Below are 24,704 nucleotides of genomic sequence, written 5' to 3' on the forward strand. Positions count from 1 at the left end.
CTGCGGGGGATTTGCTTCTCCTGCGTTGATCTCAGTTCCCTAAAGACTCCTTCACCTCGACCTGGTGTTTTTGTGTCAGGATGTGCGGGCTGGAAGGGGAAATGGTCGAGAAACCGATAGGCCCTCGGCTTTTTGCACTTCACCTTCCTCTGCTCCTAATTAAGGAACAATGGTGCGAGGCTGATACTAGCGTGACTTCCCCTGTAGATTAGCCTTCAGCTACAGTTCAGATGTGTCAGGAGGAAAAGAAACACGAGGGTATGGTAAATTGCCTTTTGCAGCCTTAGTACTGAGCGATGATTTGAAACACACACACACACACACACCCTATGGGTCTTTTTTGTAATAAATGATGTCATTAAGAAGAAAGTTTGGGGGCTGGAGCGATAGGCGGCAGCGGGTAGGGTGCTTGCCCTGCACATAGCCAATCTGGGTTTGATCCCCTGCACTCCCTATAATTCTGGAGCACCCGCAGGGGTGATTCCTGAGAGCAGGCAGTCAGGAGTAACCCCTGAGCATTGCTGGGTGGCCCGAAAGCCCAAAACCAAAGCAAACAAACAAACAAAAGCAAGAATTTTAGGGGCAGGAGAGATAGTACCGAGGCTAGGGTGCTAGGGTGCTCATCTTGCACATGGCTGACCCGGGCTCAGTCCCTGGCACCCCATATGAACTCCCACGTCCACGAGGAGGGAAGCCCTAACACTGCTGGGTGGGGCCCAAAACCCAAAACCAAAAAGAAGCAGCAAGATTTTTGTTTCGGGGTCAGACCCAGTGATGGTCAGGGCTTACTCTAGCTCTGTGCGTAGGAATTACTCCTGGCCATGCTCTGGGGACCATATGGGCTGCCTGGGATTGAACCAGGTCACCCAGGGGCAAGACAAGCGTCCTGCCTACTGTACTGTCTCTCTGACCTGAAGCAACAAGATTTTTGGCATAAGAAAAACATGAAGTCAGAGAACATGGGTTGAAAAAAAAAAGCCTTTAACACTCAATTAATTTTAAGTGTTGATAGAAACTCTTGGTTTCTTTTTCTCATAGAGTAGGTATTCCTTGGGGCTGGAGAAAGAGTTCGGCAGGTTCGACAATTCCTTTGCCTGTGGCTGGGATTTCATCCCCAGCACCCCGTATGGCCCCCAAACCCTTCCAGGAGTGATCACTGAGCACAAAGCCAGGAGAAAACCCTGAGCACAGTGGGGAATGGGAGCAGAGTTCAGTGTTCAGTGGCCTCAGTAGCCCCGAGCAGTGGCCCTGGGGGTCCCTGAAAACCACTGGCCAAGCACTACGCCATCAGGCCCCTGCCTCTCCACCCCTTCCTCACCCCCTCAAGGCTGAGCATCACTAGAGGGTCTCCAAGCCAGCCTCTTCCCTCTGCACCCCTCCCCCACACTGTGTAGCTCCAATTAAAAACAGATTTTCCCAGCTCAGTTCCCTGTTAGTGCCAAGAAGCAGGACAGCCTAGTAGCAGTGGGCATCCCTGGTAACAGGTTAGAGGTCCTCCCCCGCCCCCAGTCCTTTTTTTTGCCCACACTCCTGTGTCCTATACCTGACTCTGAGCTCAGGGATTACTTCTGGATGGACTTGGGAGACCCCCTGGGGTGCAGGGTTCAAGCCCAGGTTGGTTGCATGCAAGACCAATGCCCTACCCACTGTACTGTCTCTCCGGCACCAGACTCGAGTTTCTAAATACCATTTCCTGTGACAAGAACACGTCCATCTGGCGCTGAGTCTCACTCTCGGTCTCCTGAGCAGAAACCTCGACATATCTTGGTTTCATCGTTTGTTTTTGCTGTGGGGCCCTGCCTGACTGTGCATAGGACGCACTCCCGGCTCTGCACTCAGGGAGCACTCCTGGCGGGGCTCAGGGCACCGTCTGAGTGCTGGAGATGGAATGTGAGTCAACCACATGCAAGGCGAGCCCCCTACCCGCCGGCTGTTGCTCCAGCGCCGGCGTCTGGAGACTGCAGGAGGAAGCTGTCTTCTTATATACAGGCCCAAGATGTTCTGAGGGTTATCGGATTAATGGGGTCTTGTCAGGTGCAATTTGGGGGGCCAACTTGAAGGGTCTTCCTCCAGCCATAGATAGGACAATTTGAGCTCTATGAAGATTAATGCCTGCAGTGGATTGGAATACATCAAAGTTATAAAAATCCAATTCACTTTTTCCTTTGGGGACCTCCTTGGAGGTAGTAGGTTATCGACTCATTTTGTAGACTGATAAATGAAGGGAAAGGAGAAAGCATTTGTCTTGCCTTTTTATGGTAGGAACTGTATTTCTCTGCATCCAGATAGTGAAGGGAAAAGTTACCTTATTCAGTGATCACAGCTAAAAAATGTAAAATGCAACGTTTTGCAATTCCCTAATGAAATAATAAATCACCAATTTCTGTAAACCATAAGGGATACAGTATAATGAATATTTAGGTCAAGGAACAAGACCAAGGAATTCTTTTTCCTCTCCCTTTTGATTGTTAAAGCTTTATTTTAGGGCTGGAGCGATAGTACAGTGGGTAGGGCATTTGCCTTGCATGTGGCCGACCTGGGTTCTATTCCCAGCATCCCATATGGTCCACCAAGCACCTCCAGGAGTAACCCCTGAGCATTGCCGAGTGTGACCCAAAAAGATAAAAAGAAAAACCAAAAAACAACAACAAAAGCTTTATTTTAAAAAATATATTATTATTATTATTATTATTATTATTGTTTGTTTGTTTTTGAGCCATACTCGGTTAGCTTGGGGCTTGTGCCTGGCCCCATACTGAGGAATCACTGCTGGAAGGGTTCGGGGAACATACTGGAATGTTCGCCGGAGCACAAACCTTGGCAGGGAAGCACCTTATTCGTTTACTAACTCTCCGGTCCTGATTATTAAAACTTTAGAGTTTGAAAAAAAATTTTTATAGTGAAAACCTGTGTATCTGCTACCTACCAAGTTTTATTACGCTTTCCTAATCACTCGGTTACCCCTGTGTCCTTCTGTCTGTCATCTCAGTTTGGGTGGAGTTCAGGGTTGACGCAGATATCAGCATGGGTGCCCCTAAATAGCCCTGCCCCCCCCACCCCCGCACCTGGGCAGCCTTCTTACTGAAAACAACCCAGCCCTGAGGCAGAATCCCACCACGGAAACCTGGGAGCAAATTCAGCAGTGCCAGGCGCAAGCAGTTGGTGGGCATCGGGGATGTGGGGGATTCTGCACTGACCACCTTGGGTAATACCGCCCAAATGCGTGCCCAAATTCAATTCTGCTATAGCCGAAAAATGACGGAAGCCACTTCCCAACCAAATGTCATGCACCCTGATCCACGCACGCCATTGAATGGAACGTCTCTAATTACCAGATATTAGTTTCAGGAGTTGGCAAGAATTTCTTGTTTGTGGACCACATCTGACAATACTTGAGGGCTACTCCTGGGGGTCACTGCTGGTGTTCAGAGATCCAGGAGTTGAACCCTGACTCCCTGCAGCAAAGCATGTGCTCAGCCCATTTAGCGCTCTCTCTCTCTCTCTCTCTCTCTCTCTCAAAGAACAAAGGAAAATCAGGGCCAGGGTGATGGCTCACTGGCCCGTGTTGCATGTGGGAACCTCAGGTTCGGGCCTCAGTACCGCATGGTCTCAGGACACTGCTGAGAGCAACCCCTGTACACCCCGAGTATCATCACCACCCTGCCCCCCCAAAAAAAACAAGGAAAGGGGGTGTTCAGGGAGTATGGTCATGGAAAACCTAACCGAGAAAGTGAGTTGGGAGCAGGGAACCGAGGTCCCGAGGATGAGTGTCCCTGATGAGAGAACAGGCCTGGGCTGTGGGGTCCTCAGGGCTGGGGTGGGCATGAGCCTTTCGTGGTCGGCCCAGAGACTCCTGCCACCGTCTGCTCTTCTGTCGTCTCATCATTGTCATTGGCAGAGCCCAGGTGGATCCTTGTGGTGGCCTTTTTCTTTAAAAAAAAATGGGGAAAATGTTTTTCTTTAAACATAAGTAGCACGGACCTGCTCTAAAAAGCATGCAGACAGCCTGGTTGTGCCAAACTGTGAGGGTGGGAAATACTCTTGAGTGATGGTGGACCGACCAGGGGGGCATCCTTGCAGAAGAGGAGAGAGAGCGTTTGGGGGCTGGAGAGAGGGTGCAGGGTTCGGGCTCTTGCCTTGGGCACGGCGGACCCCGGTTGCAGTGTTGCCGCTGTGGGACCGAGCACAGAGTGAGAGGAGAGAGGGAAACACTCGTTTGGAGACAGGAAAGTCGCTCCTGGCCTAGGAAGTTCCGAAAATGGAAAACCAGATACAAGCACGCGGGCAGTCTCCACGGGCACGAGCTAGAAGCAGTGTGGGAGAGAGGGGACTTCATGGATGACAAGAACGCTGGCTGACACCCCACACTACCAGCCACCAGTGTCATCTGTTTTATTTGTTTATTTTTTGGTGGGGGGAACCGCACTTGGCAGTGCTCAGGACTTACTCCTTGCTCTGTGCTCAGGGATCACGCCTAGTCGGCCTGGCAGGGATCAGGTGGGAGCAGAAACATCCCTATGGGGTGCCAGGGATCGAACCTGGGTCAGCTACGTGCTCAATAGCCCTGCCCGCTGTTTCATCTCTCCAGCCCCCAGCCCTTCCCCCATCTTGTTTTTATATACCAGCACAGAACAGTCTTTCCTTAGGGATAGGGAGGTAGGTCAGTGGTCAGACCCGAGATTGATTCCCCAACATGACAGGGCCTGCAAGCACCACCAGGTGTGACCCTGGGGGTCCCCAGCGTTGCCGCCTCTGGGCATCCTGGAACCAGAATCCCAAGCATCAAAACATCCGTGGGGTGGGCCAACTGGCCTCCCCACTGGAAAGAAAAGGACGACTCTTAACAAAAAGAGGCACAGATTACTTGTTTTGCAGCATTAACGAAAAAAAACTGTAGTGGAGAGGAACTTAGAGACGGAAGACTACATCCATTCCAGTAACCTAACAATGCTTGCACTGAAGTGAAAACTTCCTGCTGGAGCAGCACTTCAGAAAGCCCTTTGGTGGCGCCTCTGGGAGGACCCAGTGCCCTGAACTGCTGTTGCTCCAGTGAAGTCAGAAAATGCCAGAAAATGAAAATAAAAAATCGGGCTGGAGAGATAACACAGGTGTTTTTTTGTTTTTTTGTTTGTTTGTTTGTTTTTAACACAGGTGTTAAGGTGTTATTTTTGGTGGGGGGCACACCTGGCGGTGCTCAGGGGTTACTCCTGGTTCTGCACTCAGGAATTACTCCTGGCAGTGCTCTGGTGACCTTATGGGATACCGGGGATTGAACCCGGGTCCGGGTGCGTGTAAGGCAAACGCTCTGGCTAGTTCTACAGTCTTAACTTTCACAGAGGGTGATAGAAACCCCTGGAGCCAGCTTTGGCATTTCAGTAAGTGAAACTTTTAATAACCTTTCGAGTTTCCTGCCTTGCTCCCAAAGACAAGTGCCAACAAGCTCTTTCCCTGAGGTAGAGCTTGCGCTGAAGCGTTGAGCAGCCTGTGCCCTTCGCCCCGAGTCAAACGTGCAGATTCGCGCGCGCGCGGCTCACCGCCCGGGGAGGACCTGGCTCGGCCCTCCCACTTTCCAAATGATTTTACCCTTCTGGCCTTTACTCCTAAATCTGCACGGACACGTGTGTGTGCGTGTGTGCACACCTGGACGTGCGGGTGCTTCTTTTCATTCCAAGATGTTTCCACTTCTGCTGAGTAATCCAAAGGCAGTTAAGATGAGGCTGACGAAATTCTTCTGAAGGCTTAGTTGGTTGTTAGCCGGTTGTCAGTCTGACATCTAAAATCTTAGATGTGAATAGTCTTAATCCTTTTAAAGTATTGGATACTGAATAAAATGACTCTGGAGCATGGGTACGGATTGGCTGAGGTCACGAGCTCCTGGAGGAACCAGATGGCCTCTTTCCTTGATGGAATTAGTCTATCAAGTGGAGGGTGAGGGGGGCTTCAGACCCAGCCGTTCTCAGCTCTCTTTACTCTGTGCTCTGTGCTCTGGGGTGACTCCGGGGAGTGCTCAGGGATTAAACTGGGGTCATCTGCGGGCAGGCCAGTGCCTTAACACCTGTGTTATCTCTCCGGCCCAATTTTTCATTTTCATTTTCTGGCATAATTCATGAAAAGTTAGAGGAAGTTGAATTCACTTATGAAGACCCTTGCAAAAGTAGAAAGGGGCTTTTCTCCCTTATTGATCTTTTTTTTTTTTTTTTTTTGCTTTTTGGGTCACACCTGGCATTGCACAGGGATTACTCCTGGCTCATGCACTCAGAAACCACTCCTGGCGGTGCTCAGGGAACCATATAGGATGCGGGGAATCGAACCGGGGTCGGCCGTGTGCAAGGCAACCACCTTACCCAGTGTGCTATCACTCCAGCCCTCTCCCTTATTCACCTTTGACTTCCAGGCAGATGACCTCTTTATCCCCAGTCTCCGCCTGCCAACGGGGGTCAGCAGACCAACCCAGAGTTGGGGGGACACCCGACAGAGCGGTGTATCTGACACCCTGGAAACTGCCACGCAATAGCAGCTCTTCTGGAAGGTTCTGTTGCGTAGATAAGAAGGTCCATCTGAGACGGAGGGCGAGGTTTAAGACTTCCTTCCAGGACAGTGGACAGGGTAGCTGCCTTGCACGTGGCTGACCCGTGTTGGATCCCTGACACCTGACATGGTCCCCTGAGGCCCACCAGGAGTGATTCCCAAGTGCAGAGTCAGGAGTAACCTGAGCATTGCTGGGTGTGGCCTTAAAAAAAAAAACAAACTTCCTTACTCCTCATTGATGCTAAATTCCCTTCCCACGGCAGGTTGTGGACTTTGTAGCAGCCACGCTACAGCGAGCCTGCGCCAGCGTGGCCCACCGGGAGAGCGTGGTGGAGTCGCAGACCCTGAGCATGGCCATGGGGCTGGTGGCTGTCGTGCTGGGGGGAGCCGTCCAGGTGAGTGGAAGCGTGAGCACATGGAACCGTTGCTTCCCTGCATGCCCCAGGGAGTAGGAACGGGGCCACCGAGACTGTACAGCAGAGGGGGTGCTGGCCTTACATGCCGTCTCCCCCTGGCTTCAGTCCCCAGCACTCTCCCTGGGGGGCTGCAAGCCCCCCCAGAAGGGATCCCCGAGCACAGGGCCAGGAGTAAGCCCTGTGCACCACCAGGGGTGACCCCAAAACAAAAACGAAAGAATGGATATCGGACATTGGAGAATGTACACTGGGCATCAGAGGGCAGTAGTCTGAAGCCAGGGAGTGAGGAGAATTCTCTCCACAGCAGAGCACAAGAAAACTGGGTCACCTGCATATATGACCATGCATAAATATATATGGGCTGGAGCGATAGCACAGCGGTAGGACGTTTGCCTTACAAGCGGCCAACATGGTTGACCCGAGTTCGATTCCTCCGCCCCTCTCGGAGAGCTCGGCAAGCTACCGAGAGTATCTCGCCCGCACGGCAGAGCCTGGCAAGCTCCCCGTGACGTATTCGATATGCCAAACACAGTAACAACAAGTATCATGATGGAGACGTTACTGGGCCCGCTCGAGCAAATCGATGAACAACGGGAGGACCGTGACCGTGATAAAGATATATGACCACATATACATGTGTGACCATATGCCAGGGCCAGCGTGGGGCAGAGAGCCCCGCTGCTGGTTTGCATGCTCACCCTCACGCCCTGTCCCTCCCTGGCTGCCGGGGCTCCTCTTCCTTGTCGCTCCATTTTAGCACAGGATCCATTGAATCCAGGTTGTTCCACAGGTCAGAGCTTGGTCTTCGATGCCCTTCACATGTTTATTTTCTTTTTTTCTTTGCGTTTTTTTTGGGTCACACCCAGTGATGCTCAGGGGTTACTCCTGGCTCTGCACTCAGGAATTACCCCTAGCGGTGCTCAGGGGACCATATGGGATGCTGGGAATCGAACCCGGGTCGGCCGAGTGCAAGGCAAACGCCCTCCCCACTGTGCTATCGCTCCAGCCCCACATGTTTACTCTGTAATCTTTAACTCATCCATTCAAAAGCTGGTCCCCGTGTGCTTGCTGGTGCTGAGGGACGGGGCTGGAATACGGCAGTCTCATAGCAGGTGCAACCCCTGCTGGTGGGGAACGTGCTGTCCAGTAAACAGATGGACGCTGAGCCACTTAGGAATGTCCTCTGCGTTGAAGCAGGCCCTTCCCCTGCCGGACACATGCTGCCCACCTAGGAGTCTCAGAAGGAAGCCCATTACAGCTCAGCTGCAGGCACATAGCACATTCACTTCCTGTTGGTTACTGTAACAAAGTGGCCAATGAAACATCAGAAAAGAGAACAAGGAGGGTCTGTTTGTGATTTGTTACATCCCCCATGGGTGTTCTGAAGTCACGGGCTGAGGAGTTTCTGCGCTGGTTGGTGCCGGCAGAGCTCCCTGTGGCGTTCTCACCCAGGGAGACGGGTGAGCTTCTTTCCATCAGATTTGCTGTGCTCCGACAGGGCTGTACCGCGTGGGGAATGTGGAGGAAGTGTCCGCTGCACTGGGCCCGTGTTCTCTGGTGAGGCGCCTGGGCGTGGTCGCTGCTGGGCCTGGCCAGCGGGGAGGGGAATCTCCCCGCCCTCATTTGGAGAAACCCACATTCGGGGTTTTCAACCCTGAGTTTGATCAGCCTGGAACGGTGGGGCGGTTTGGCGACTTATTGTGCGACCTGATTGTTTCTTGTTGCCCTCCTGGAACGTTCACTCAGAGGGTCTTGGTGGTCAGTTAGCCCAGCAGGCAGACGTGTGTGCATGTGGGAGGCCTGGGTTGGCCCTCGGGTACCACGTGATCCCCTGAACACTGCCATGGTGTGACACCCCGGCCCCCCCCCCCCCCCAGAGCACAGAGCAACACTAAGTTACGCACCCCCCCCCCAAAAAAAAATAACCAACAAGAGAAGGTCTTTGTTCCTCTAAGTTGAGAGTGTGTATTTTTGCTTGGCTCACCTTTTATTGAACGCATCATTTCAAACCACATCCGAAGTGGAAAATAGGGCCCCAAAATTTCCATTTCCCTTTCTAGAAACCCATTCATTATTGGGGGAACCGGTCGTGGCCATTAATCATGTTGTAAGACTCACCTGGCTGGTGCGGATGAGTAACCCCCCTGCCCCGTCCCTTTGATGAGCCATCGTGACTCACCCCTTATATCCTGGACCCCTCTGCACGCTCCATGCCATGGGCAGGAACACGTCACCCCTTTACTTTTAACCTAGATCTAATAGATCTAGGTTAAATGCTTTAATAAGGCATTTTTGTTTGATGCGTGGATTTATAGACGGTGTCTATAGGTTACTGGGCTTTCTCTCTTTGTGTCGGGAATAAAGTCACGATTCCAAATTGTTTCCGGCTATACCATCACCCCACCTTGATGAGGCCTCATTGTCTTGCCTAATAGAATCTAAGAGCATTTGAGCCTGTACCCCTCCACACACCTTTTCTATTTATATAATCAAAGTCATAATTAGAACATAATATCAGAGAAGAGTAATTGTTTTTTTGGTTTTAATTCTTTGAGTTTTATTTTTTTTCCCCCACTTCCAGTTGGGCTGGAGCAGTGGCACAGCGAGTAAGATGTTTGCCTTGCAGGTGGCCGACCCAGGTTTGATTCTTCCGTCTCTCTTGGAGAGCCCGGCAAGCTACCGAGAGGTATCCCGCCCACACGGCAGAACCTGGCAAGCTCTCTGTGATGTGTTCAGTATGCCAAAAACAGTAGCAACAAGTCTCACAATTTGTTGTGAGATGTTACTGGTGCCCGCTCGAGCAAATCGATGAGCAACAGGAGGACAGTGCTACGGTGCTACTTCCAGCTGTGCGTGGGGGTCACTCCTGACATGCTCATGGATCCAAGTGGTTCTGGGGATTGAACCAGGGGCTCCGTCAGACAGAGCACGTGCTCTAGCCCTTGGCGCCAACTCCTTGGCCCCGGGGACATTTAACTGGGAGGAAGCGCAGGTCCCAAACTGTTGAGAAGGGAAAGGAAACCCCAGACTTGCTCTCTCGCCTTCAGGGCCGGGCATCAGTGAAAGGATGTGGGGCTCTGCCCCGCCCGGCCCGGCCGCAGCGCCTGCCTGCCCTCCCCCAGGCCATCCTGGCTACGTCAGCCACCCGGAGTTTAAGGTGTGGGTGGCGGTGCTGGTGCCTGGGCCCAAACCTTGGGTTCAGCAGGTACACCTCCAGCACCAGCGGGAGCACCTCAGAAGGAGCTCCCCCGCGCCTCACTCATGGAGCTTAGCCCCGGGTGCTGCCATCGGTCTGATGAATTTTAATTTTTGTTTTTAAAGGTACATCTATAACTTATCTGTATCTTTTTGTGTAACATCATAAAATGCCCACTGACACAGAACAAAACTGAAAAGAGGGGCTGTCCAGACAGCACGTGCTTGTCCTAGGCTCGATTCCCAGCATCCCTACAGTCCCCTAAGCAACGCCAGGAGTGATCCCTGAGCACAGAATGAGGAGTATGCTCTGAGCACTGCTGGGTGTGGGCCACAAAAGCAGAAGCGTGTGTGCGCGTGCACGCACACACACACAAACACATGCGCGCGCGCGCTCACAAAACAACTAAAATTACCACTTGTAAATAAAGTCAGCGATGTTCTAAGGACACAGACATAAACTGATCAGCTGAACATCAAAAGAGCACAGATGACCAGTAGAAATGAGAGCACAATGGTGTGTGTGTGTGTGTGTGTGTGTGTGTGTGTGTGTATGGGTGTGGGGGTGCCTCAAGGGGCTGGAAGCATTTGTTGTGGTCATGGGGTCCCTGGGATTGGCCCTGGCACCACATGGTCCCCCTGGTACCAATGGAGCACCCCCTGCGCACTCTGGGATGTAGCCCCTAAACTAAAAATAAAAAATGCTTTTAAGAATTAAGAATTTTTGGGGCTGGAGCAATAGCACAATGGGTAGGGTGTTTGCCTTGCATGCGGCTGAGCCGGGTTCGACTCCCAGCATTCCATATGGTCCCCTGAGCACCGTCAGGAGTAATTCCTGAGTGCAGAGCCAGGAGTAACCCCTGTGCATTGCCAGGTGTGACCCAAAAAGCAAAAAAAGAACGAAAGAAAGAAAGAAAGAAAGAAAGAAAGAAAGAAAGAATGAAGAATTTTGGGTCTGGAGACTTAATACAGAAGGTAGGGTGCTTGCCTTGTACGTAACCAACCTGGTTTGATTCCTGACACCCCACACGGTCTCCTGAGTGCTGCCTGGAATGATCCCTGAGCGCAGAGTCAAGAGAAACCCCTGAGCATTGTCAGTGTGACTCAAAAACCAAAACGAAAAGAATTAAGAATTTTTATTGCTGGAAGAAGCACACAGAATTTTTAATTGAATTTTACTTTTTATTCATTGATTTGTTTGTTTGGTGGCCACACCCGATGGTGCCCAGCGTTTACCTGCAGCTCTGCACTCAGGGATCACTCCTGGTGACTGGTGCCGGGGATCGAACTTGTGTCTGCTGCATGCAAGGCAGATGCCCTATCAGCTGTGCTACCTCTTTGGCCCCTACGCTCAGATTTCTTAGAACAGTGAGCGTCACTGGATTGGGGCCGTGCCTGCCACTTAGGAAAGCTTTTTAAAGGCACCCGTGGGCTTTTCCACGTGCCCACGCCTTCCTCTGCCTGTCACCTCTCTTCCCTTATGGGGTGCGCTCGCTCCATAGCCCCATAGCCCTCAGTTCTTACCTTTGAAAAGTGCAGAGTTTAGAGTAACCTGCCACCAACCCCATCCTTTCCTGGTCCCCTGACGAACTCAGGGGTTGGCAGCTGCAGCTCTGCTCATTCCACCCCCAGAGTGTTGTAGAAACTTGGGCAGAGCTCCAGAACGAGAGGGCAGAGGGCAGAGCGCTTGCCTTACATGCAGCCAACCCGGGTTTGATCCCCAATACCACAGATGGTCCCCCGAGCCCATTAGGAGTGAACCCTGAGCTTGGAGCCAGGAGCAAGCACTGAGCACCGCCAGGTATGGATCCAAAAAACTAAAAGAAAGGAAAAAAACTTGGCAACAGAGGCAGCTTACAGCTGAAGGAGTCTGTCTCTCACTCAGTTATTGGGGCTTTTTTCGGTGGCAATGGGGATGGCGGGTGACTAATGACATGCCATGGCTACATGGGTGGCAATGCTCATAGACCTGCCTGGCTCTGTGCTCAGGAGCGACCCCTGGTGGTGCTAGGGGAACCATCCATGGTGCATGGGTTTGAGCCAGGATTGGCCTCAGGTCAGGCTGTCGCCATCACTGTCGCGCCAGCCCAGTGATTCAGAGCTGAATTCTGAGATCTGAACCTGACATCTGTGCTGAGAGGCAGTGACCCGAGGAGGACGATGGCTTTGTGGTCACTTCTCCGTGTTGATAGTGGCCCTCAGTGACCCTTGGAATGCATGGAACTCTAGACTGGTTCGGGTCTTCATCATCTGCAAGTCAGGCAAATTTTTTTTTTTTTTTTTTTTTTTGCTTTTTGGGTCACACCCGGCGATGCTCAGGGGTTTCTCCTGGCTCATGCACTCAGGAATCGCTCCTGGCGGTGCTCGGGGGACCATATGGGATGCTGGGAATCGAACCTGTATCGGCCATGTTGGCTGCGTGCAAGGCAAATGCCCTACCCGCTGTGCTATCGCTCCAGCCCCAACAAATGTTATTCTATACCTCAAAACTTTTTTTGTGAGCAGTTATGAATGAAGGGTTGGCACTTTCAGTCTGAGAGCTTCCCGATTCTTCCCAGCACAGGAAATCTGTAGGCTTCTGAAGTTTCAGATCTGCATAACTTTCATTTGCCTTACAAACTCCATGGTTCCCCATCTACCTCTCTGCCCGTGGCAATTAGAGAAGTTGGATCAAATGAATCCCACAATGACGAAGAAGTTTGAAAACAGGCGGCAAAGAGAGGTATTTTTAAGAGAGTATTTTTAGAGCAGTTTGGGGTGCACAGCAAGATCGAGCAGGAGGTACAGAGATTTCCCATAAGCCCCTTGTCCCCACACACAGTCTCTGCCGCTGACAACAGCCCACGCTAGACTGGGGCATTCATTAAGATGGATAAACCTGCTCTGACAAGTCAGCACTCAAACCCCATAGTTTACAGCCGTTCACTCTTGCTTCTGGAGGTTCTTGAGTTTTGATAAACGTATAATGACCTGTATCCATATCAGAACATTGTCAGGGGCTATATCTGGGGTCTTGGCCGGTCGCCTGCAAGGTGAGCATCTTATCCCCTCCCAGTACCCCACTAGTGATCTTTTTATTATCCCCAGAGTGTGCCTTTGCCGGAATGTTATATAATTGGAATCACACACTGCAGAGCTTTTCCAGATTTGTTCTTTCATTGTATGTATGTATTTAAGATTCTACCATGTCTTGCTTGGCCGGATAACACATTTCTTTTTTTTTTTAATCTTTTTTTTAAAAAATTTTTGGGTCACACCTGGTGATGCTCAGGGGTTATTCCTGGTTCTGTACTCAGGAATTACTCCTGGTGGTGCTTGGGGGACCATATGGGATGCCGGGGATCGAACCCAGGTTGACCGTGTACAAGGCAAACGCCCTACCCGCTGTGCTATTGCTCTGGCCCAATAACACATTTCTTTTGGGCACTGAATTATATTTCACGTGCCTCAGTTTATTTTATTTGTACTCACCTCCCAAAGGACTTCTGGGTCACTGCCAAGTGTTGGCCATTATGTGCTCTGCTTGTAAATGTGAATGTACATTTTGGACTTACTTGGCTAAATACCATGGAACACCATTCCTGATTGGGTGGTTCGAAGGTTCGGTTTTGTAAGAAGTCACCGAACTGTACTTCCCGTGAACAGTGAACGAGAGTCCATGTTGCTTTGCCTCTGCCTCTGTATTCACTTGTCAGCACTTTGGATGTTCATCATTCTGCTAGGTACTAAGGCTATGTCATTGTACTTTAAGTCGGTGTTTTGTTATATATATATATATATATATTGGCCACATCAAGCAGTGCTCAGGCTTACGCCTAGCTCTGTCTTCAGGGATCTGACAGGCTAGGGGAACCATAGGAGGTGTGGGGTGCAGGGGTTGGCCATGTGCAAGGCAAGTGCCCCTCCGTCCATAGTTTTTCTCCAGTCTGGCATCTCACTGTCTTAATGTGCAGTTCCTTGGTCAGATAGGATGTTGAACATCTCAGCATCACATCTGGACATCACCCTTGGTATGGTATGAAATGTCTGCTTAGGTCTTTGAACCACTCTTTCGTGTGTGTGTGTGTGTGTGTGTGTGTGTGTGTGTGTGTGTGTGTTTCTGTGGATTGAACCCAAAACCTCATACCCGCAGAGCAAGTGCTCTAACTCTGTGCCGTAGCCCTAGTGTGTGATTTTTTTTAGATTGTGCGTAATATTGGTTGACATGGTAGCGTGTGTTTCAGGAGTCCCGGTTCACATTGTTTCAGATATACATTACGACACCACGCCCACCATCAAAGTCCCAATAAGCCTCCGGTACAGCCTGCAGCTCTCTCCTGCTTTCCCAGCCACCCTCCCTTGCCCCTTGGTCGCCGTAGTCCTGCAATGATCTGTGTGGGTCTCATTTAGTTTATTCCTTTCTTGTTTCTCTATAGCCCACGTGAGCGGACTCATCCGGTATTTGTCTTTCTCTTTCTGCCTCACTTAGCAGAACCTCTTCATGTTCCATCCTTCTTAAATGATATGATTTCCCCCTTAGCCCCTTTTTGACAGCTGCGTAGTGTTCTTCGGACCCGTCTGCCCCATCCCTCACCAGCCCTTCCCTCCCCTTGGTTGCTGTTAATGCAAGAGCCTTGGTCACTCCCATGCTTGGCTGTGGTGCTCCCACTCTTGGCAGTGGTGCTTCCATCCTCTGCAGTGGTGTTCCCATGCTTGACCTTGATGCTCCCACACTTGGCTGTGGTGCTCCCGCACTCAGTTATGTGTTAACAAAAGGGTTGAAGTCCTCACCCAGCTGGTGCTTGTGCCACTTACTCAGTGCTCTCTGGGGCTCTTGTTGTGGCCTGGGCACACTCGGCTTGTTATGTTTTCCGGGAGTCACTATGATGTTCTCGTCACACTCACTGGGGCCACACTCAGTCTCGGGGCTCCTGGTCACCTGCTCACTGGGCTCACACAGTTAGATGTGGTGCTCACCCGCTTCTTATCCTGCAGGAGATCACTGCATGTTGCCGTAGCTCAGGGGGCCCAGACAGCAGACCCCACTCTGCCCCGCCCCTGACCAGCCCGGCTCGGCCCGGCCTGGGATCATTCTCCGTGTGTATGGTGGCATCACGGGTCACACTCATGCATGGCCTTACACTTGTGAGAGGTGGTTTTGGCCAGTGAGTCATTTCCTGAGCCCCTGGACTGTTTGTTCACCTCCTTCCCATCTTTTTTCGGGCTACTCTCAGTTTTGCTCAGGGCACACTCCTGGCTCTGTGCTCAGGGCACTCCTAGCTGTAAGGGAGGCCATGTTCAAGGCCAGCGTCTTTCCCCTCCGACCTGTCTCTCTGCAGCCCCCATACCTCATCGCTCTTCAGTTTATTTGTATGGTCCCCCTGCTCCCCCCCTCCACAACACTTCTTTTTGGATTAAACCATTGATGTTCTCATTGCTGCATTTTAAAGAAGTGTCTATAGGTATCTTAGATAATGTCTCTGATGTGATAGTTCTCTGCCAGTATTCCCTCCCAGTCTGTGGTTTGTCTTCTCTTTCTCTTGGTAGATCAGAACTTTAAAATTTTAATGAAATCCAGCTTCCCACTAACTCCTCTTGTGGCGCTCTCTCTTCTCTGGTGTCATGCCTAGGAAGTCTTCATCAGACCCAGGGCTATGCAGACTGTCTTCTAGGGTCTCTTATCGGGATTTTCTAGTTTTGCAATTGGGTTGCAGGGGCAGGGGGTTTGGGCACACCTGGCAGTGCTCGAGGGCTACCCTCAGCCATATGCTCAGGGGATGCTCTTGGCCAGTGCTCAGGGGACCGTGTGGTGTCAGGGATCTAACCTGGGTCTCCCACACGCGGAGCGTGTGCTCAGCCCTCTCAGCTCGTGCCCCGCCTTGGCAACTCTGCATTTTACACTTAGCTCTCAGGATCTGTTTCGTATTGATTTTTGTGGTTGTTTAAGAACCATGTCTCAGCTCCTTTCTTTCTCATCTTCTGCATGCGGATGTCCAGTCGTTTCAGCTCTGTTTTTTAAAAGATATAGAAAGGACACTTACTTTATTGACTTACTTTTGTTCCTTTGTCAAAGATCAGTTAACTATACTTAAGTGGGTCTATTTCTGGATTTTCTTTTCTGTTCAGTTACTCTACTTTATTTTTTGGTCTTTTTCTTGGGGGGAGGGGGAGGTCATACCCAGTGATGCTCAGAGGCTACTCCTGGTTTGAGGGCTGGGGTCATTCCCTGCAGTGTTTGGGGGGACCATGTGGTGCCTCAGACTGAACCGGGATCCAGAGCCCTTTGAGCTATCAGCCAGCTCCACTTTGGTCTTTTTTTTTTTTTTTAAAAAAAAAAGAAATTGCAGGGCTGGAGTTATAGCACATCGGGTAGGGTGTTTGCCTTGCATGCAGTCAACCCGGGTTCGAATCCCAGCATCCCATATGGTCCCCTGAGCACCGCCAGGAGTAATTCCTGAGGGCATGAGCTAGGAGTAACCCCTGTGCACCTCTGGGTATGACCCAAAAAGCAAAAGAATAAAAATAAAATAAAAAAAGAAATTGCTATATATAATAGAGATTAAAGAGAGAGAGAGAGAGAGAGAGAGAGCGAGCATATTGTAAACAAAGGTAGATAAGCCTTGTCAGATGATTAAAGAGAAAAATCTCTCTCCCATTCCACATATATTCCTTGAAGAATTGGCCTTGCATGTTGTTGGGCAGCATATCCCCTTACCTACATGCCCATAGCTTCCTCTCCTGGAAAGGCTGCAGTGCCTGAACGATCTCTTGATCCACCCTTCTCCCTCCCCCACCCCAAGATAGGCGCCCTGTTATAGGAGGAATAGCACTGTAGCACTGTCCTCCCGTTGTTCATCGATTTGCTCAAGCAGGCACCAGTAATGCCTCCATTGTGAGACTTGTTGTTACCGTTTTTGGCATATCGAATATGCCATGGGGAGCTTGCCAGGTTCTGCAGGTGGGATACTGTCAGTAGCTTGCCGGGCTCTCCGAGAGGGACAGAGGAATCGAACCCGGGTTGGCCGTGTGCAAGGCAAACGCCCTACCCACTGTGCTATCGCTCCAAACCCTTCCTTGTTCCAAATAGTACCTACATTATTATGCCCTATAGCTGAATAATCGTAGCTCACTTACTAACCCTGGCTGAGCACAGGGCTTTTCCGGGCTCATGCTTTGGGCTGGGAACCCTGGATTTGACTCACCTGTTTCCCTGAGTGCCACTGGGTGAAGCTGGAAGCAAAAGCGAAAAAAAAAAAAATTAAAAAACCCTCATCCGTGATGCTTACTGTTACTCCCAGTTTTTACCAACATGGGATCTTAGGTCTTGTTTTGGCTGGGGGCTGTCCTGCCGCTGTGCTGTGCTCCAGCCGTTTCAGCAGGCTCTGCTGTTTCCCACCTGTTTCCCACCCATTTCCCAGCTGCAGTCCAGCGACTTTGCTGTCCTGAAGCAGCTGCTGCCCCTGCTGGAGACAGTCTCCACGTCGTACCCCGACCCCACCATCCAGGAGCTGGCCGCTGACCTCCGCGCCACCATCGCCACCCACGGCGCCTTCTCCACTGAGACTGTCAGTGCAGCCGCCCGGGGCGCCCGGAACCGAAAGGACTTGAAAGGAGAAGCAGGAGAAGAGCCCCCGGCCGGCCCACCAGGACTTGGGGATGAGTCTCCCAGCCACCTCGGCCAGCGGCAGAGCCCCGAGAGGCGCCACCCAGCCAGCCTGGAAGCGGGTGCTGAGCCCCTTCCTCCGGACGCGCCGAGCCAGGCCCGTGGAAGCCCGGGCTCAGAGGAGCTCCAGGAGCTGCTTTTATCCGCTTACGACCCTCAGATCCCCACCCGGGCTGCTGCCCTGCGGACGCTGGCCCGCTGGATCGAGCAGAGGGAGGAGAAGGCCCTCAAGATGCAAGACAAGCTTCTGGAGGTGAGTAGCTCTCAGGAAGACTCTCGGGCCCCTGGACGGTTGCAGGCTGTGTCTGGCTCTTCTCCGAGAGTACTTGGGGGTATTCTCAGGAGACCAGGCTCAGCCGTACGCGTCTACTTGGAGGACGTGGACAGAACCCCAGATTTTGACAGGTAGGGGCCAGAGCAATAGCACAGCAGGTAGGGAGTTTGCTTTGTACACAGCTGACCTGGGTTTGATCCCCAGCATCCCATATGGTCCCCTAAACCCCGCTAGGAGTGATTCTTGAGCACAGAGCCAGGAATCAGCCTGAGCATTTCCGGGTGTGGTCCCCAAACGAAAACCAAACAGAAAGAGATAATACAGTGGGGAGGGTGTTAGCCTTGCATGGGGTTGACCTGGGTTCGATCCCCCCTCATCCCACCAGGAGTAATTCCTGAGCGCAGAGTGAGGAGAAACCCTTGAGCATCGCTGGGTGTGACCCAAAAAGAGGCCAAAAATAAATAATAAATAAAATGGAACCAAACAGACAAACAAGATTCTTACAGGGACCAAAGCGATAGTGGAATGGGTAGGGCACTTGCCTTGCACACGACTCACCCGGATTCAGTCCGTGGCACCACATATGGTCTCCTGCTGAGCACTACCAGGAGTGACCCGAGAGCACTGGTAAGTGGGCTCCAACTGTAACACACTCTCTGCGCCCAAAAGAAAAAGCCACTAGGGCTGGAGCGATAGCACAGTGGGTAGGGCATTTGCCTTGCATGCGGCCGACCTGGGTTCAATTCCCAGCATCCCATATGGTCCCCGAGCACCGCCAGGAGTAATTCCTGAGTGCATGAGCCAGGAGTAACCCCTGTGCAAAGCCAGGTGTGACCCAAAAAGCAAAAAAAAAAAAAAAAAAAAAAGCCACTAAAGTTGTTGCAAACTGCCACTGTGGCACTGACCCCAGGCCCAGCCTGTAGTCCCTCATGTCACACAACAGAGCGTTGCGCCTCAGGACGTGCAGGAGAGCCTGGGGACTGCTGGTTTCCACGATCATTTCCCGCATAATCACGACATGGGGTCGTTCTTGAACACACCACTGTAGCCCCCCCATGAAGTGTCTCTCCTAATCATTGTCCTTCTCAAAGCTCCTATAAAGGTAAGACTTCAAACATGCAACCCCCCTTTTTTTCTTTTTGGGTCACACCCAACGATGCTCAGGGGTTACTCCTGGCTCTGCATTCAGAAATTACTCCTGGGGTGGCTCAGGGGACCATATGGGATGCTGGGGATCAAACCCAGGTCGGCCGTGTGCAAGGCAAACACCCTACCCACTGTGCTACCACTCCGGCCCCTGCAAACCTTTTTTCATGAGGTCTAAAGTCAGACCAGCGTCTCGCTAAGACGAACAACCAGAAGTTCATCGATTCTTTCGAGACTTCTGTGTCGCGTCCGTTGCACTTGTTCTTTCTGACTCACACCATCGCTGTGTTTTCTGGTTCCAGGTGTTCTTGGAGAACTTGGAGCATGAAGATGCCTTTGTGTACCTGTCTGCCATTCAGGGTGAGTCCTGGGACGGGGAGTCTGTGGGCCGAGAGGGCGGCGTGTCTGCACCAAGACAAGCCATGCACCTTGGCCGCTGCTCACCGTGTCGTCTTGGTGCCTCTGAGCTGGGCCTCATGTTAGGTCTTGGTCACAGTGTCCTTCGGGCATTTCCAAAGCTTGTCTAGAGTTTCAGCATCGCATCATGATGAAGGAATCTCAGCTGAGTTTTACTCACCCTTTGGTTTTGTCTAAAGTATGGCTCACGCAGCCACTCTTGCGTTGAGAGGGCTGGAGGGGTGGTCACTAAAGGTTCGGGGTTTCTTTCAGAGGTGATGAGACCCTAGAACCGTCATGTTGGTCGTGGTGCTCTGTGGGTAGGAAGCTCCAAACCGTATGCTTTAAAGTGCTGAATTCTGTTTCCATGAAATGGTTACGAGACTATCCAGAATTTCACAAGGGTGGAAAGCAAGAAAAAAAAATCTAAGGAGACACAGTGAGAGAGCAGGAAAAAAGAGCATTGCCGAAGGGAGGAAATGCTGGCCTTGATAATTAGTTAGAATCCCGGCTCCTAAACTGTGACCAGGGCAGATGTCAGGGCTGGGGCAGGGGGTTGAGGAGTCCATGAGAAACCTGTGTTCATTCCACAAGCCCACGGTGTCCACAGGAGTGTTTCTGGGTGAGGGATGGGAGCTAGGAGGAAAGTGCAAGATTTGCATGTTGAAGGCCCTGAACCCCCCAAAAAAACGGGGTGGGGGGCGGAAAACAGCAGGATAATGTGTACTGACTCCTTGTAGCATGCAGCGAACGGGCGGTAAGGGGGTGGTGGTAGGGTTGGGAACAGTGGGGTAATGTGTACTGATACCTTGTAGCACGCAGCATTTGTCCTGGTGAGGCAAGTCATCTGTCCCCCACTGCTTCCACTGGGTTGCCAGGTCCTGAATGGCGATAGCTTGAATCAACAGAGTCTGCCCACGAGAGTCCCTCCAGAGTGCACAGACTCACCCCTGAACCCTGACCGTTGCCTTGAGCTCTCCGACTATCTCCAGACCAGTTTAGATTTAGCCCATCTCTGGGCTCAGTTGATCCGCTCTACTGCTGCCTGCCGGGCTTGGGGCCTGTGTGTGTTCCTCTTCACCCTTGGGCCAGTGGCCCTCCCAGGCCTGTCCCCTGGGTGGCAGATTTGTGCGGAGCAAGAAAAATAAACTCAAGCGGCCTCCAAAGGCCTCAGCTTGGAACTTGCGTCCTGTCACTCGGCTCCATTCCGTTGGCCGGAGCAGGTGACGCCGCCTGAAGTCCAGGGGGAGGGAAGTAGATTCTGTCCCTTCAGTGGGATGAGAGGGCAGACCAGAGGGCCTGGAGGCAGGGGAGAGACGTTGACGACGAGTTCCTGGTATGCAAACAGAATGGCCCCTGGAGCTCTGGGTTTGGCCAGTAGGCCATGTCCACCCCGAGGTGCTGGGGAAAACTCCGAGGCCGGAGCCCTGGATTTACATCTGGAGGGTTGGGGGCAGACCCGGCACTGCTCAGGGGTCACTCCTGGTGGTGCTTATGGGGCCAAGCAGAGCTGGGGATCAAACAGGACTCTGTGCATGCAAGGCCTTGCCCTTGCAACTGGCTGTCTGCCCTCCCTGAGATTTTCTCATTTTGTTTTTTTCGGGGGCCACGTCTGACTGCTCGGGGCTTACCCTCGCCTCCATGCTCAGGGACCCACAGACAGTGCTGGGGATTAGATGGGGGTCGGCTGCGAGCACGGCATGTGCCTCGCCCCTTGTGCTGGCTCTCGGCCAACAGACCTCAGGTTGGCACCTGAGAACACAGAATGGTTCTGTGCTGGTACACAGAATGGTTCCATGGTGATGGTCCTGACACGGCCAAAATGCAAGTGGAAAATTCCTCCAGGGAGACAATAGAAATCCTTGGAGGGGGATTTGACAAGACAAGACAGCCCAGAGGGATGTCAACAGGAGCAGAAGAATCTTGGAGGGTCTTTGAAGTGGGAGGAGGTGAGACCCGCTGGGAAAAAGCTGGGGTCTTGCTCAAGCTCCGACCCTCGGGACCGTCACCCCACTGCCTCCGACAGCAAAGTGGGACTCTTGCCCCCGGAAGCTGTCCCACAGCCCGGCGCTCCTTGGAGACGCTCTGCTGGGCACAGGCTCTCCCGGCTGCTCTGAACAAGCTCCCGCGCCGATTCACGCTGAGCTCATTAGCCCCCGGGGTCTGCCCTAAAAATCACAACTGTTGGTTTTGTGTTTGTTTTTAGTAGTTTTAATTGGCGCGCTAATCAGTTAGCAGCTAATTTGGTGACGAAGAGCACGGGAGGTAGAGATGCAATTTCTGTTCTCAGATCCGCAAGATGGACAAGTTAGAAATAATTGATGTTTTTGGTGTTTGTAACATGCACTTAAGGGCCAAAGCCTTAGGTGAATTTCCCATTAAGAAGGGAAAGGGGTGAATTTTCCCACCTGCTGTGCCAGTGTCAGAGGGAAAGAGGGAGAGGGGGTTGGAGAGAGAGAGAGAGAGAGAGAGAGAGAGAGAGAGAGAGAGAGAGAGAAAGCGAGAAAGAGAGAGTGAGTTGTTCTAGACTGAGAGAATGGCTCCATGTGAAAATTACAGTGTATTTTTTGCTTAATTAATTGATATTTTGGGTTTCTCTTGCAATTTCTCACCAGCTTTGTAGACTAGGCAGAAAGCACAGGGGAGAGGAATTAAATCAACTCATTAATCCAACCAGTTATCTAAAGATGCCTCGTGGAGGAATTTCTAATGTGCTGCCTTCCCAACAGAGCAGTCTGAGAACTTCCTTTCCTGTGAGTGGAATACGTTGTTTTGCTTTATTTGGACTGACCTGGAGGTGGTGCTGGGGGGCGGGGGGCGGGGGCAGCACAGAGGACTGAACTCAGAGCTCCTGCATGCACAGCAGCTGCTCCAGCCCTTTGGCCCACCTCCCAGCCCTAGATCTTTTACATTTTTATTTTTTGGAAAACAGTCTGCGTCTCCTTTTGGTTCCTCTCAGAAGGTGGTGGTTAATTTAGTCAGTATTAACTTCTTTAGGCAGAGCATTGTATGCCAGATTGCTGCATTTGCACCGCAGTCTGGACTTCATAAGTCTTAGGACCATGAAGTGTTGGCCCTTTGGGGAACTTGGATATTCCCAAAGTGTACAAGTATAATTAGGCATATAATAGACTCCTGATATGTTCATTTAAAAAATGTTCATTTAAAAAGTATAATTAGGCATATAATAGACTCCTGATATGTTCATTTAAAAAAAAACCCTGATTATCTCATCAGTATATAATACAAGGTAGCGCATTCTCATAATTTAAAAGGAATTTTTTTTTCTTTTTGGTCACACCCGGCAATGCACAGGGGTCACTCCTGGCTCTGCACTCAGGGATTCCTCCTGGCAGTGTTCAGGGGACCATATGGGATTCTGGGAATCGAACCCGGGTTCGCCGCGTGCAAGGCAAACGCCCTACCCGCTGTGCTTTCGCTCCAGCCCCTTTAATAGGAATTTTAAGGTGCTCGCCTTCCATGTGCTGACCCTGTTCTATCCCCAGCACTGCCTGTCCCCAGAGCACTGTGGGGAGTGACCCTCCAGACGCAGAGCCCAGAGAGCCTCAGGCAACCCCCAGGTGTGGCCCAGCCTCCCCTGTCCCCGCAAGCAAAGAAAAAGAATCTTAAGAGCAGGTTTCAGTGAATAGCGTAGGTCCAAGGAAGCCCTGCAAATGTGAGACATGGATTTGATCCCAGGTGCCACCACACGTGCTGACTGAGTGCCTTCCCAGTGGCTCTGTCCTCTAGGACCCCCAGCACACAGCAGAACCGGTCATCTCTGGGCAACAGGCAGGGGCGTCCAAGTGCCACAGCTAACGAGGTGGGGTAGGCTGGAGACGTAGCACAGGGTTTAGAGAGAGCTCAGGGGCCTGGCTTGGTCCCCAGCAGCGCATGATCCCCTGAGCAGCACTCAGTCTGGTTAAAAAATTACGTTTGAGCCTGGCAGCTATAGCCCCCCACCTCCCCGCTGTGGGTACCACAGCAAGAATGGGCACAAGGACCCCCAGGGAGTGTGTCTGTGGCCCCAGTGAGCTGCGGTCGAATCCACAGGTCCTGGTCTCCCCATCACCGTCAGCAAGGGGTAGATCAGAGGCCAGGCAGTGCGCAATGTCGCACACAGGGGACTTCTCCGCTCCAAAGCGGGAAGGGGGTCACTCCTGGGACTCCCAGAGCTCGGGCTAGCTGTCGAGGTGTTTTCACTGGTTCTCGTTTGAAGGGGACGTTCAATGATGAATGTGATCAGTAAGCAACAGTCTGCCGCAGCCAAGTTATTTCTCACGCCCCCACCTGTTTGGGGGCCTCTAAGTCCCTCTCAGTTAGTTTGTTTGTCTGGCTTGGTTTAGAGGCTATAGCAGAGGTGCTCAGGGCTGACTCCGGCTCTGTGCTCAGGGCTGACTCCTGGGTATGTGCTCAGCGTTGACTCCTGGCTCTGTGCTCAGGGTCACTCCTGACTCTGCACTTAGGGCTGACTCCTGGATATGTGCTCAGGGCTGACTCCTGGCTCTGTGCTCAGGGCTGACTCCTGGCTCTGTGCTCCGGCTCACCTCTGGAGGAGCGGCGTCACAGCGTGATTGGCCACCAAAAGGGCAAGTGCCCTTCTCACTGTCCTTTCTGTTATTTCAATTTTTATCTTTTTAGTTTTGGGGTCACACCCGGCGATATCCAGGGCTTTCTCCTGGCTCTGCACTCAGGAGTCACTCCCAGTGGTGCTCGGGGAACCTCATGTGACACCGGGGATCGAACTTGGGTTGACCCTGTGCAAGGCAAACAAACGCCATCCCCGCTGTGGTCACTCCAGCCCTGACCTTTCGATTGTTTAAAGGAAATAATACCAGCGAGGGATACATTTGCGGGCTCCTACTCACCCCCAGAAGTACTGAAAGAGTCTTTGGATGAAGCCACCCTGTTGCGGAAGAGGAAAAGGGGAGCAAGGAGTGAGCGGGCCTCAGTGGCAGGCACGCCTCGGACAGGCCCCGACAGAGCCGCGGCCCTTCCTCCCTCTTCCTTTCCCATTTCTGGCAAAAAAAAAAAAACAGAAGGAGGGAAGGCCAACGGCCCCGAGCGGCACGGGAGAGGCGCGACGAGGGGAAACGTTTTCCCAGAG

The 24,704-nt window shown here is 51.9% G+C and overlaps 1 protein-coding gene across 1 annotated transcript in view; it reads left to right on the top strand.

The window, feature by feature from the left end:
• The window catches only part of TANGO6 (transport and golgi organization 6 homolog), a 165,674-nt gene that overhangs the window by 35,055 nt on the left and 105,915 nt on the right, over positions 1-24,704 (top strand). Inside the window, exons 12-14 of the mRNA XM_056135941.1 lie at positions 6,792-6,923; positions 17,537-18,034; positions 19,504-19,561. Of these exons, the coding sequence (XP_055991916.1) occupies positions 6,792-6,923; positions 17,537-18,034; positions 19,504-19,561 (688 nt within the window). The remainder of the gene's footprint in view (positions 1-6,791; positions 6,924-17,536; positions 18,035-19,503; positions 19,562-24,704) is intronic.

The sequence above is a fragment of the Sorex fumeus genome, unplaced genomic scaffold (assembly GCF_029834395.1).
Source record: "Sorex fumeus unplaced genomic scaffold, SorFum_2.1 ptg000122l, whole genome shotgun sequence".
In the NCBI taxonomy this organism is placed as follows: Eukaryota; Metazoa; Chordata; class Mammalia; order Eulipotyphla; family Soricidae; genus Sorex; species Sorex fumeus.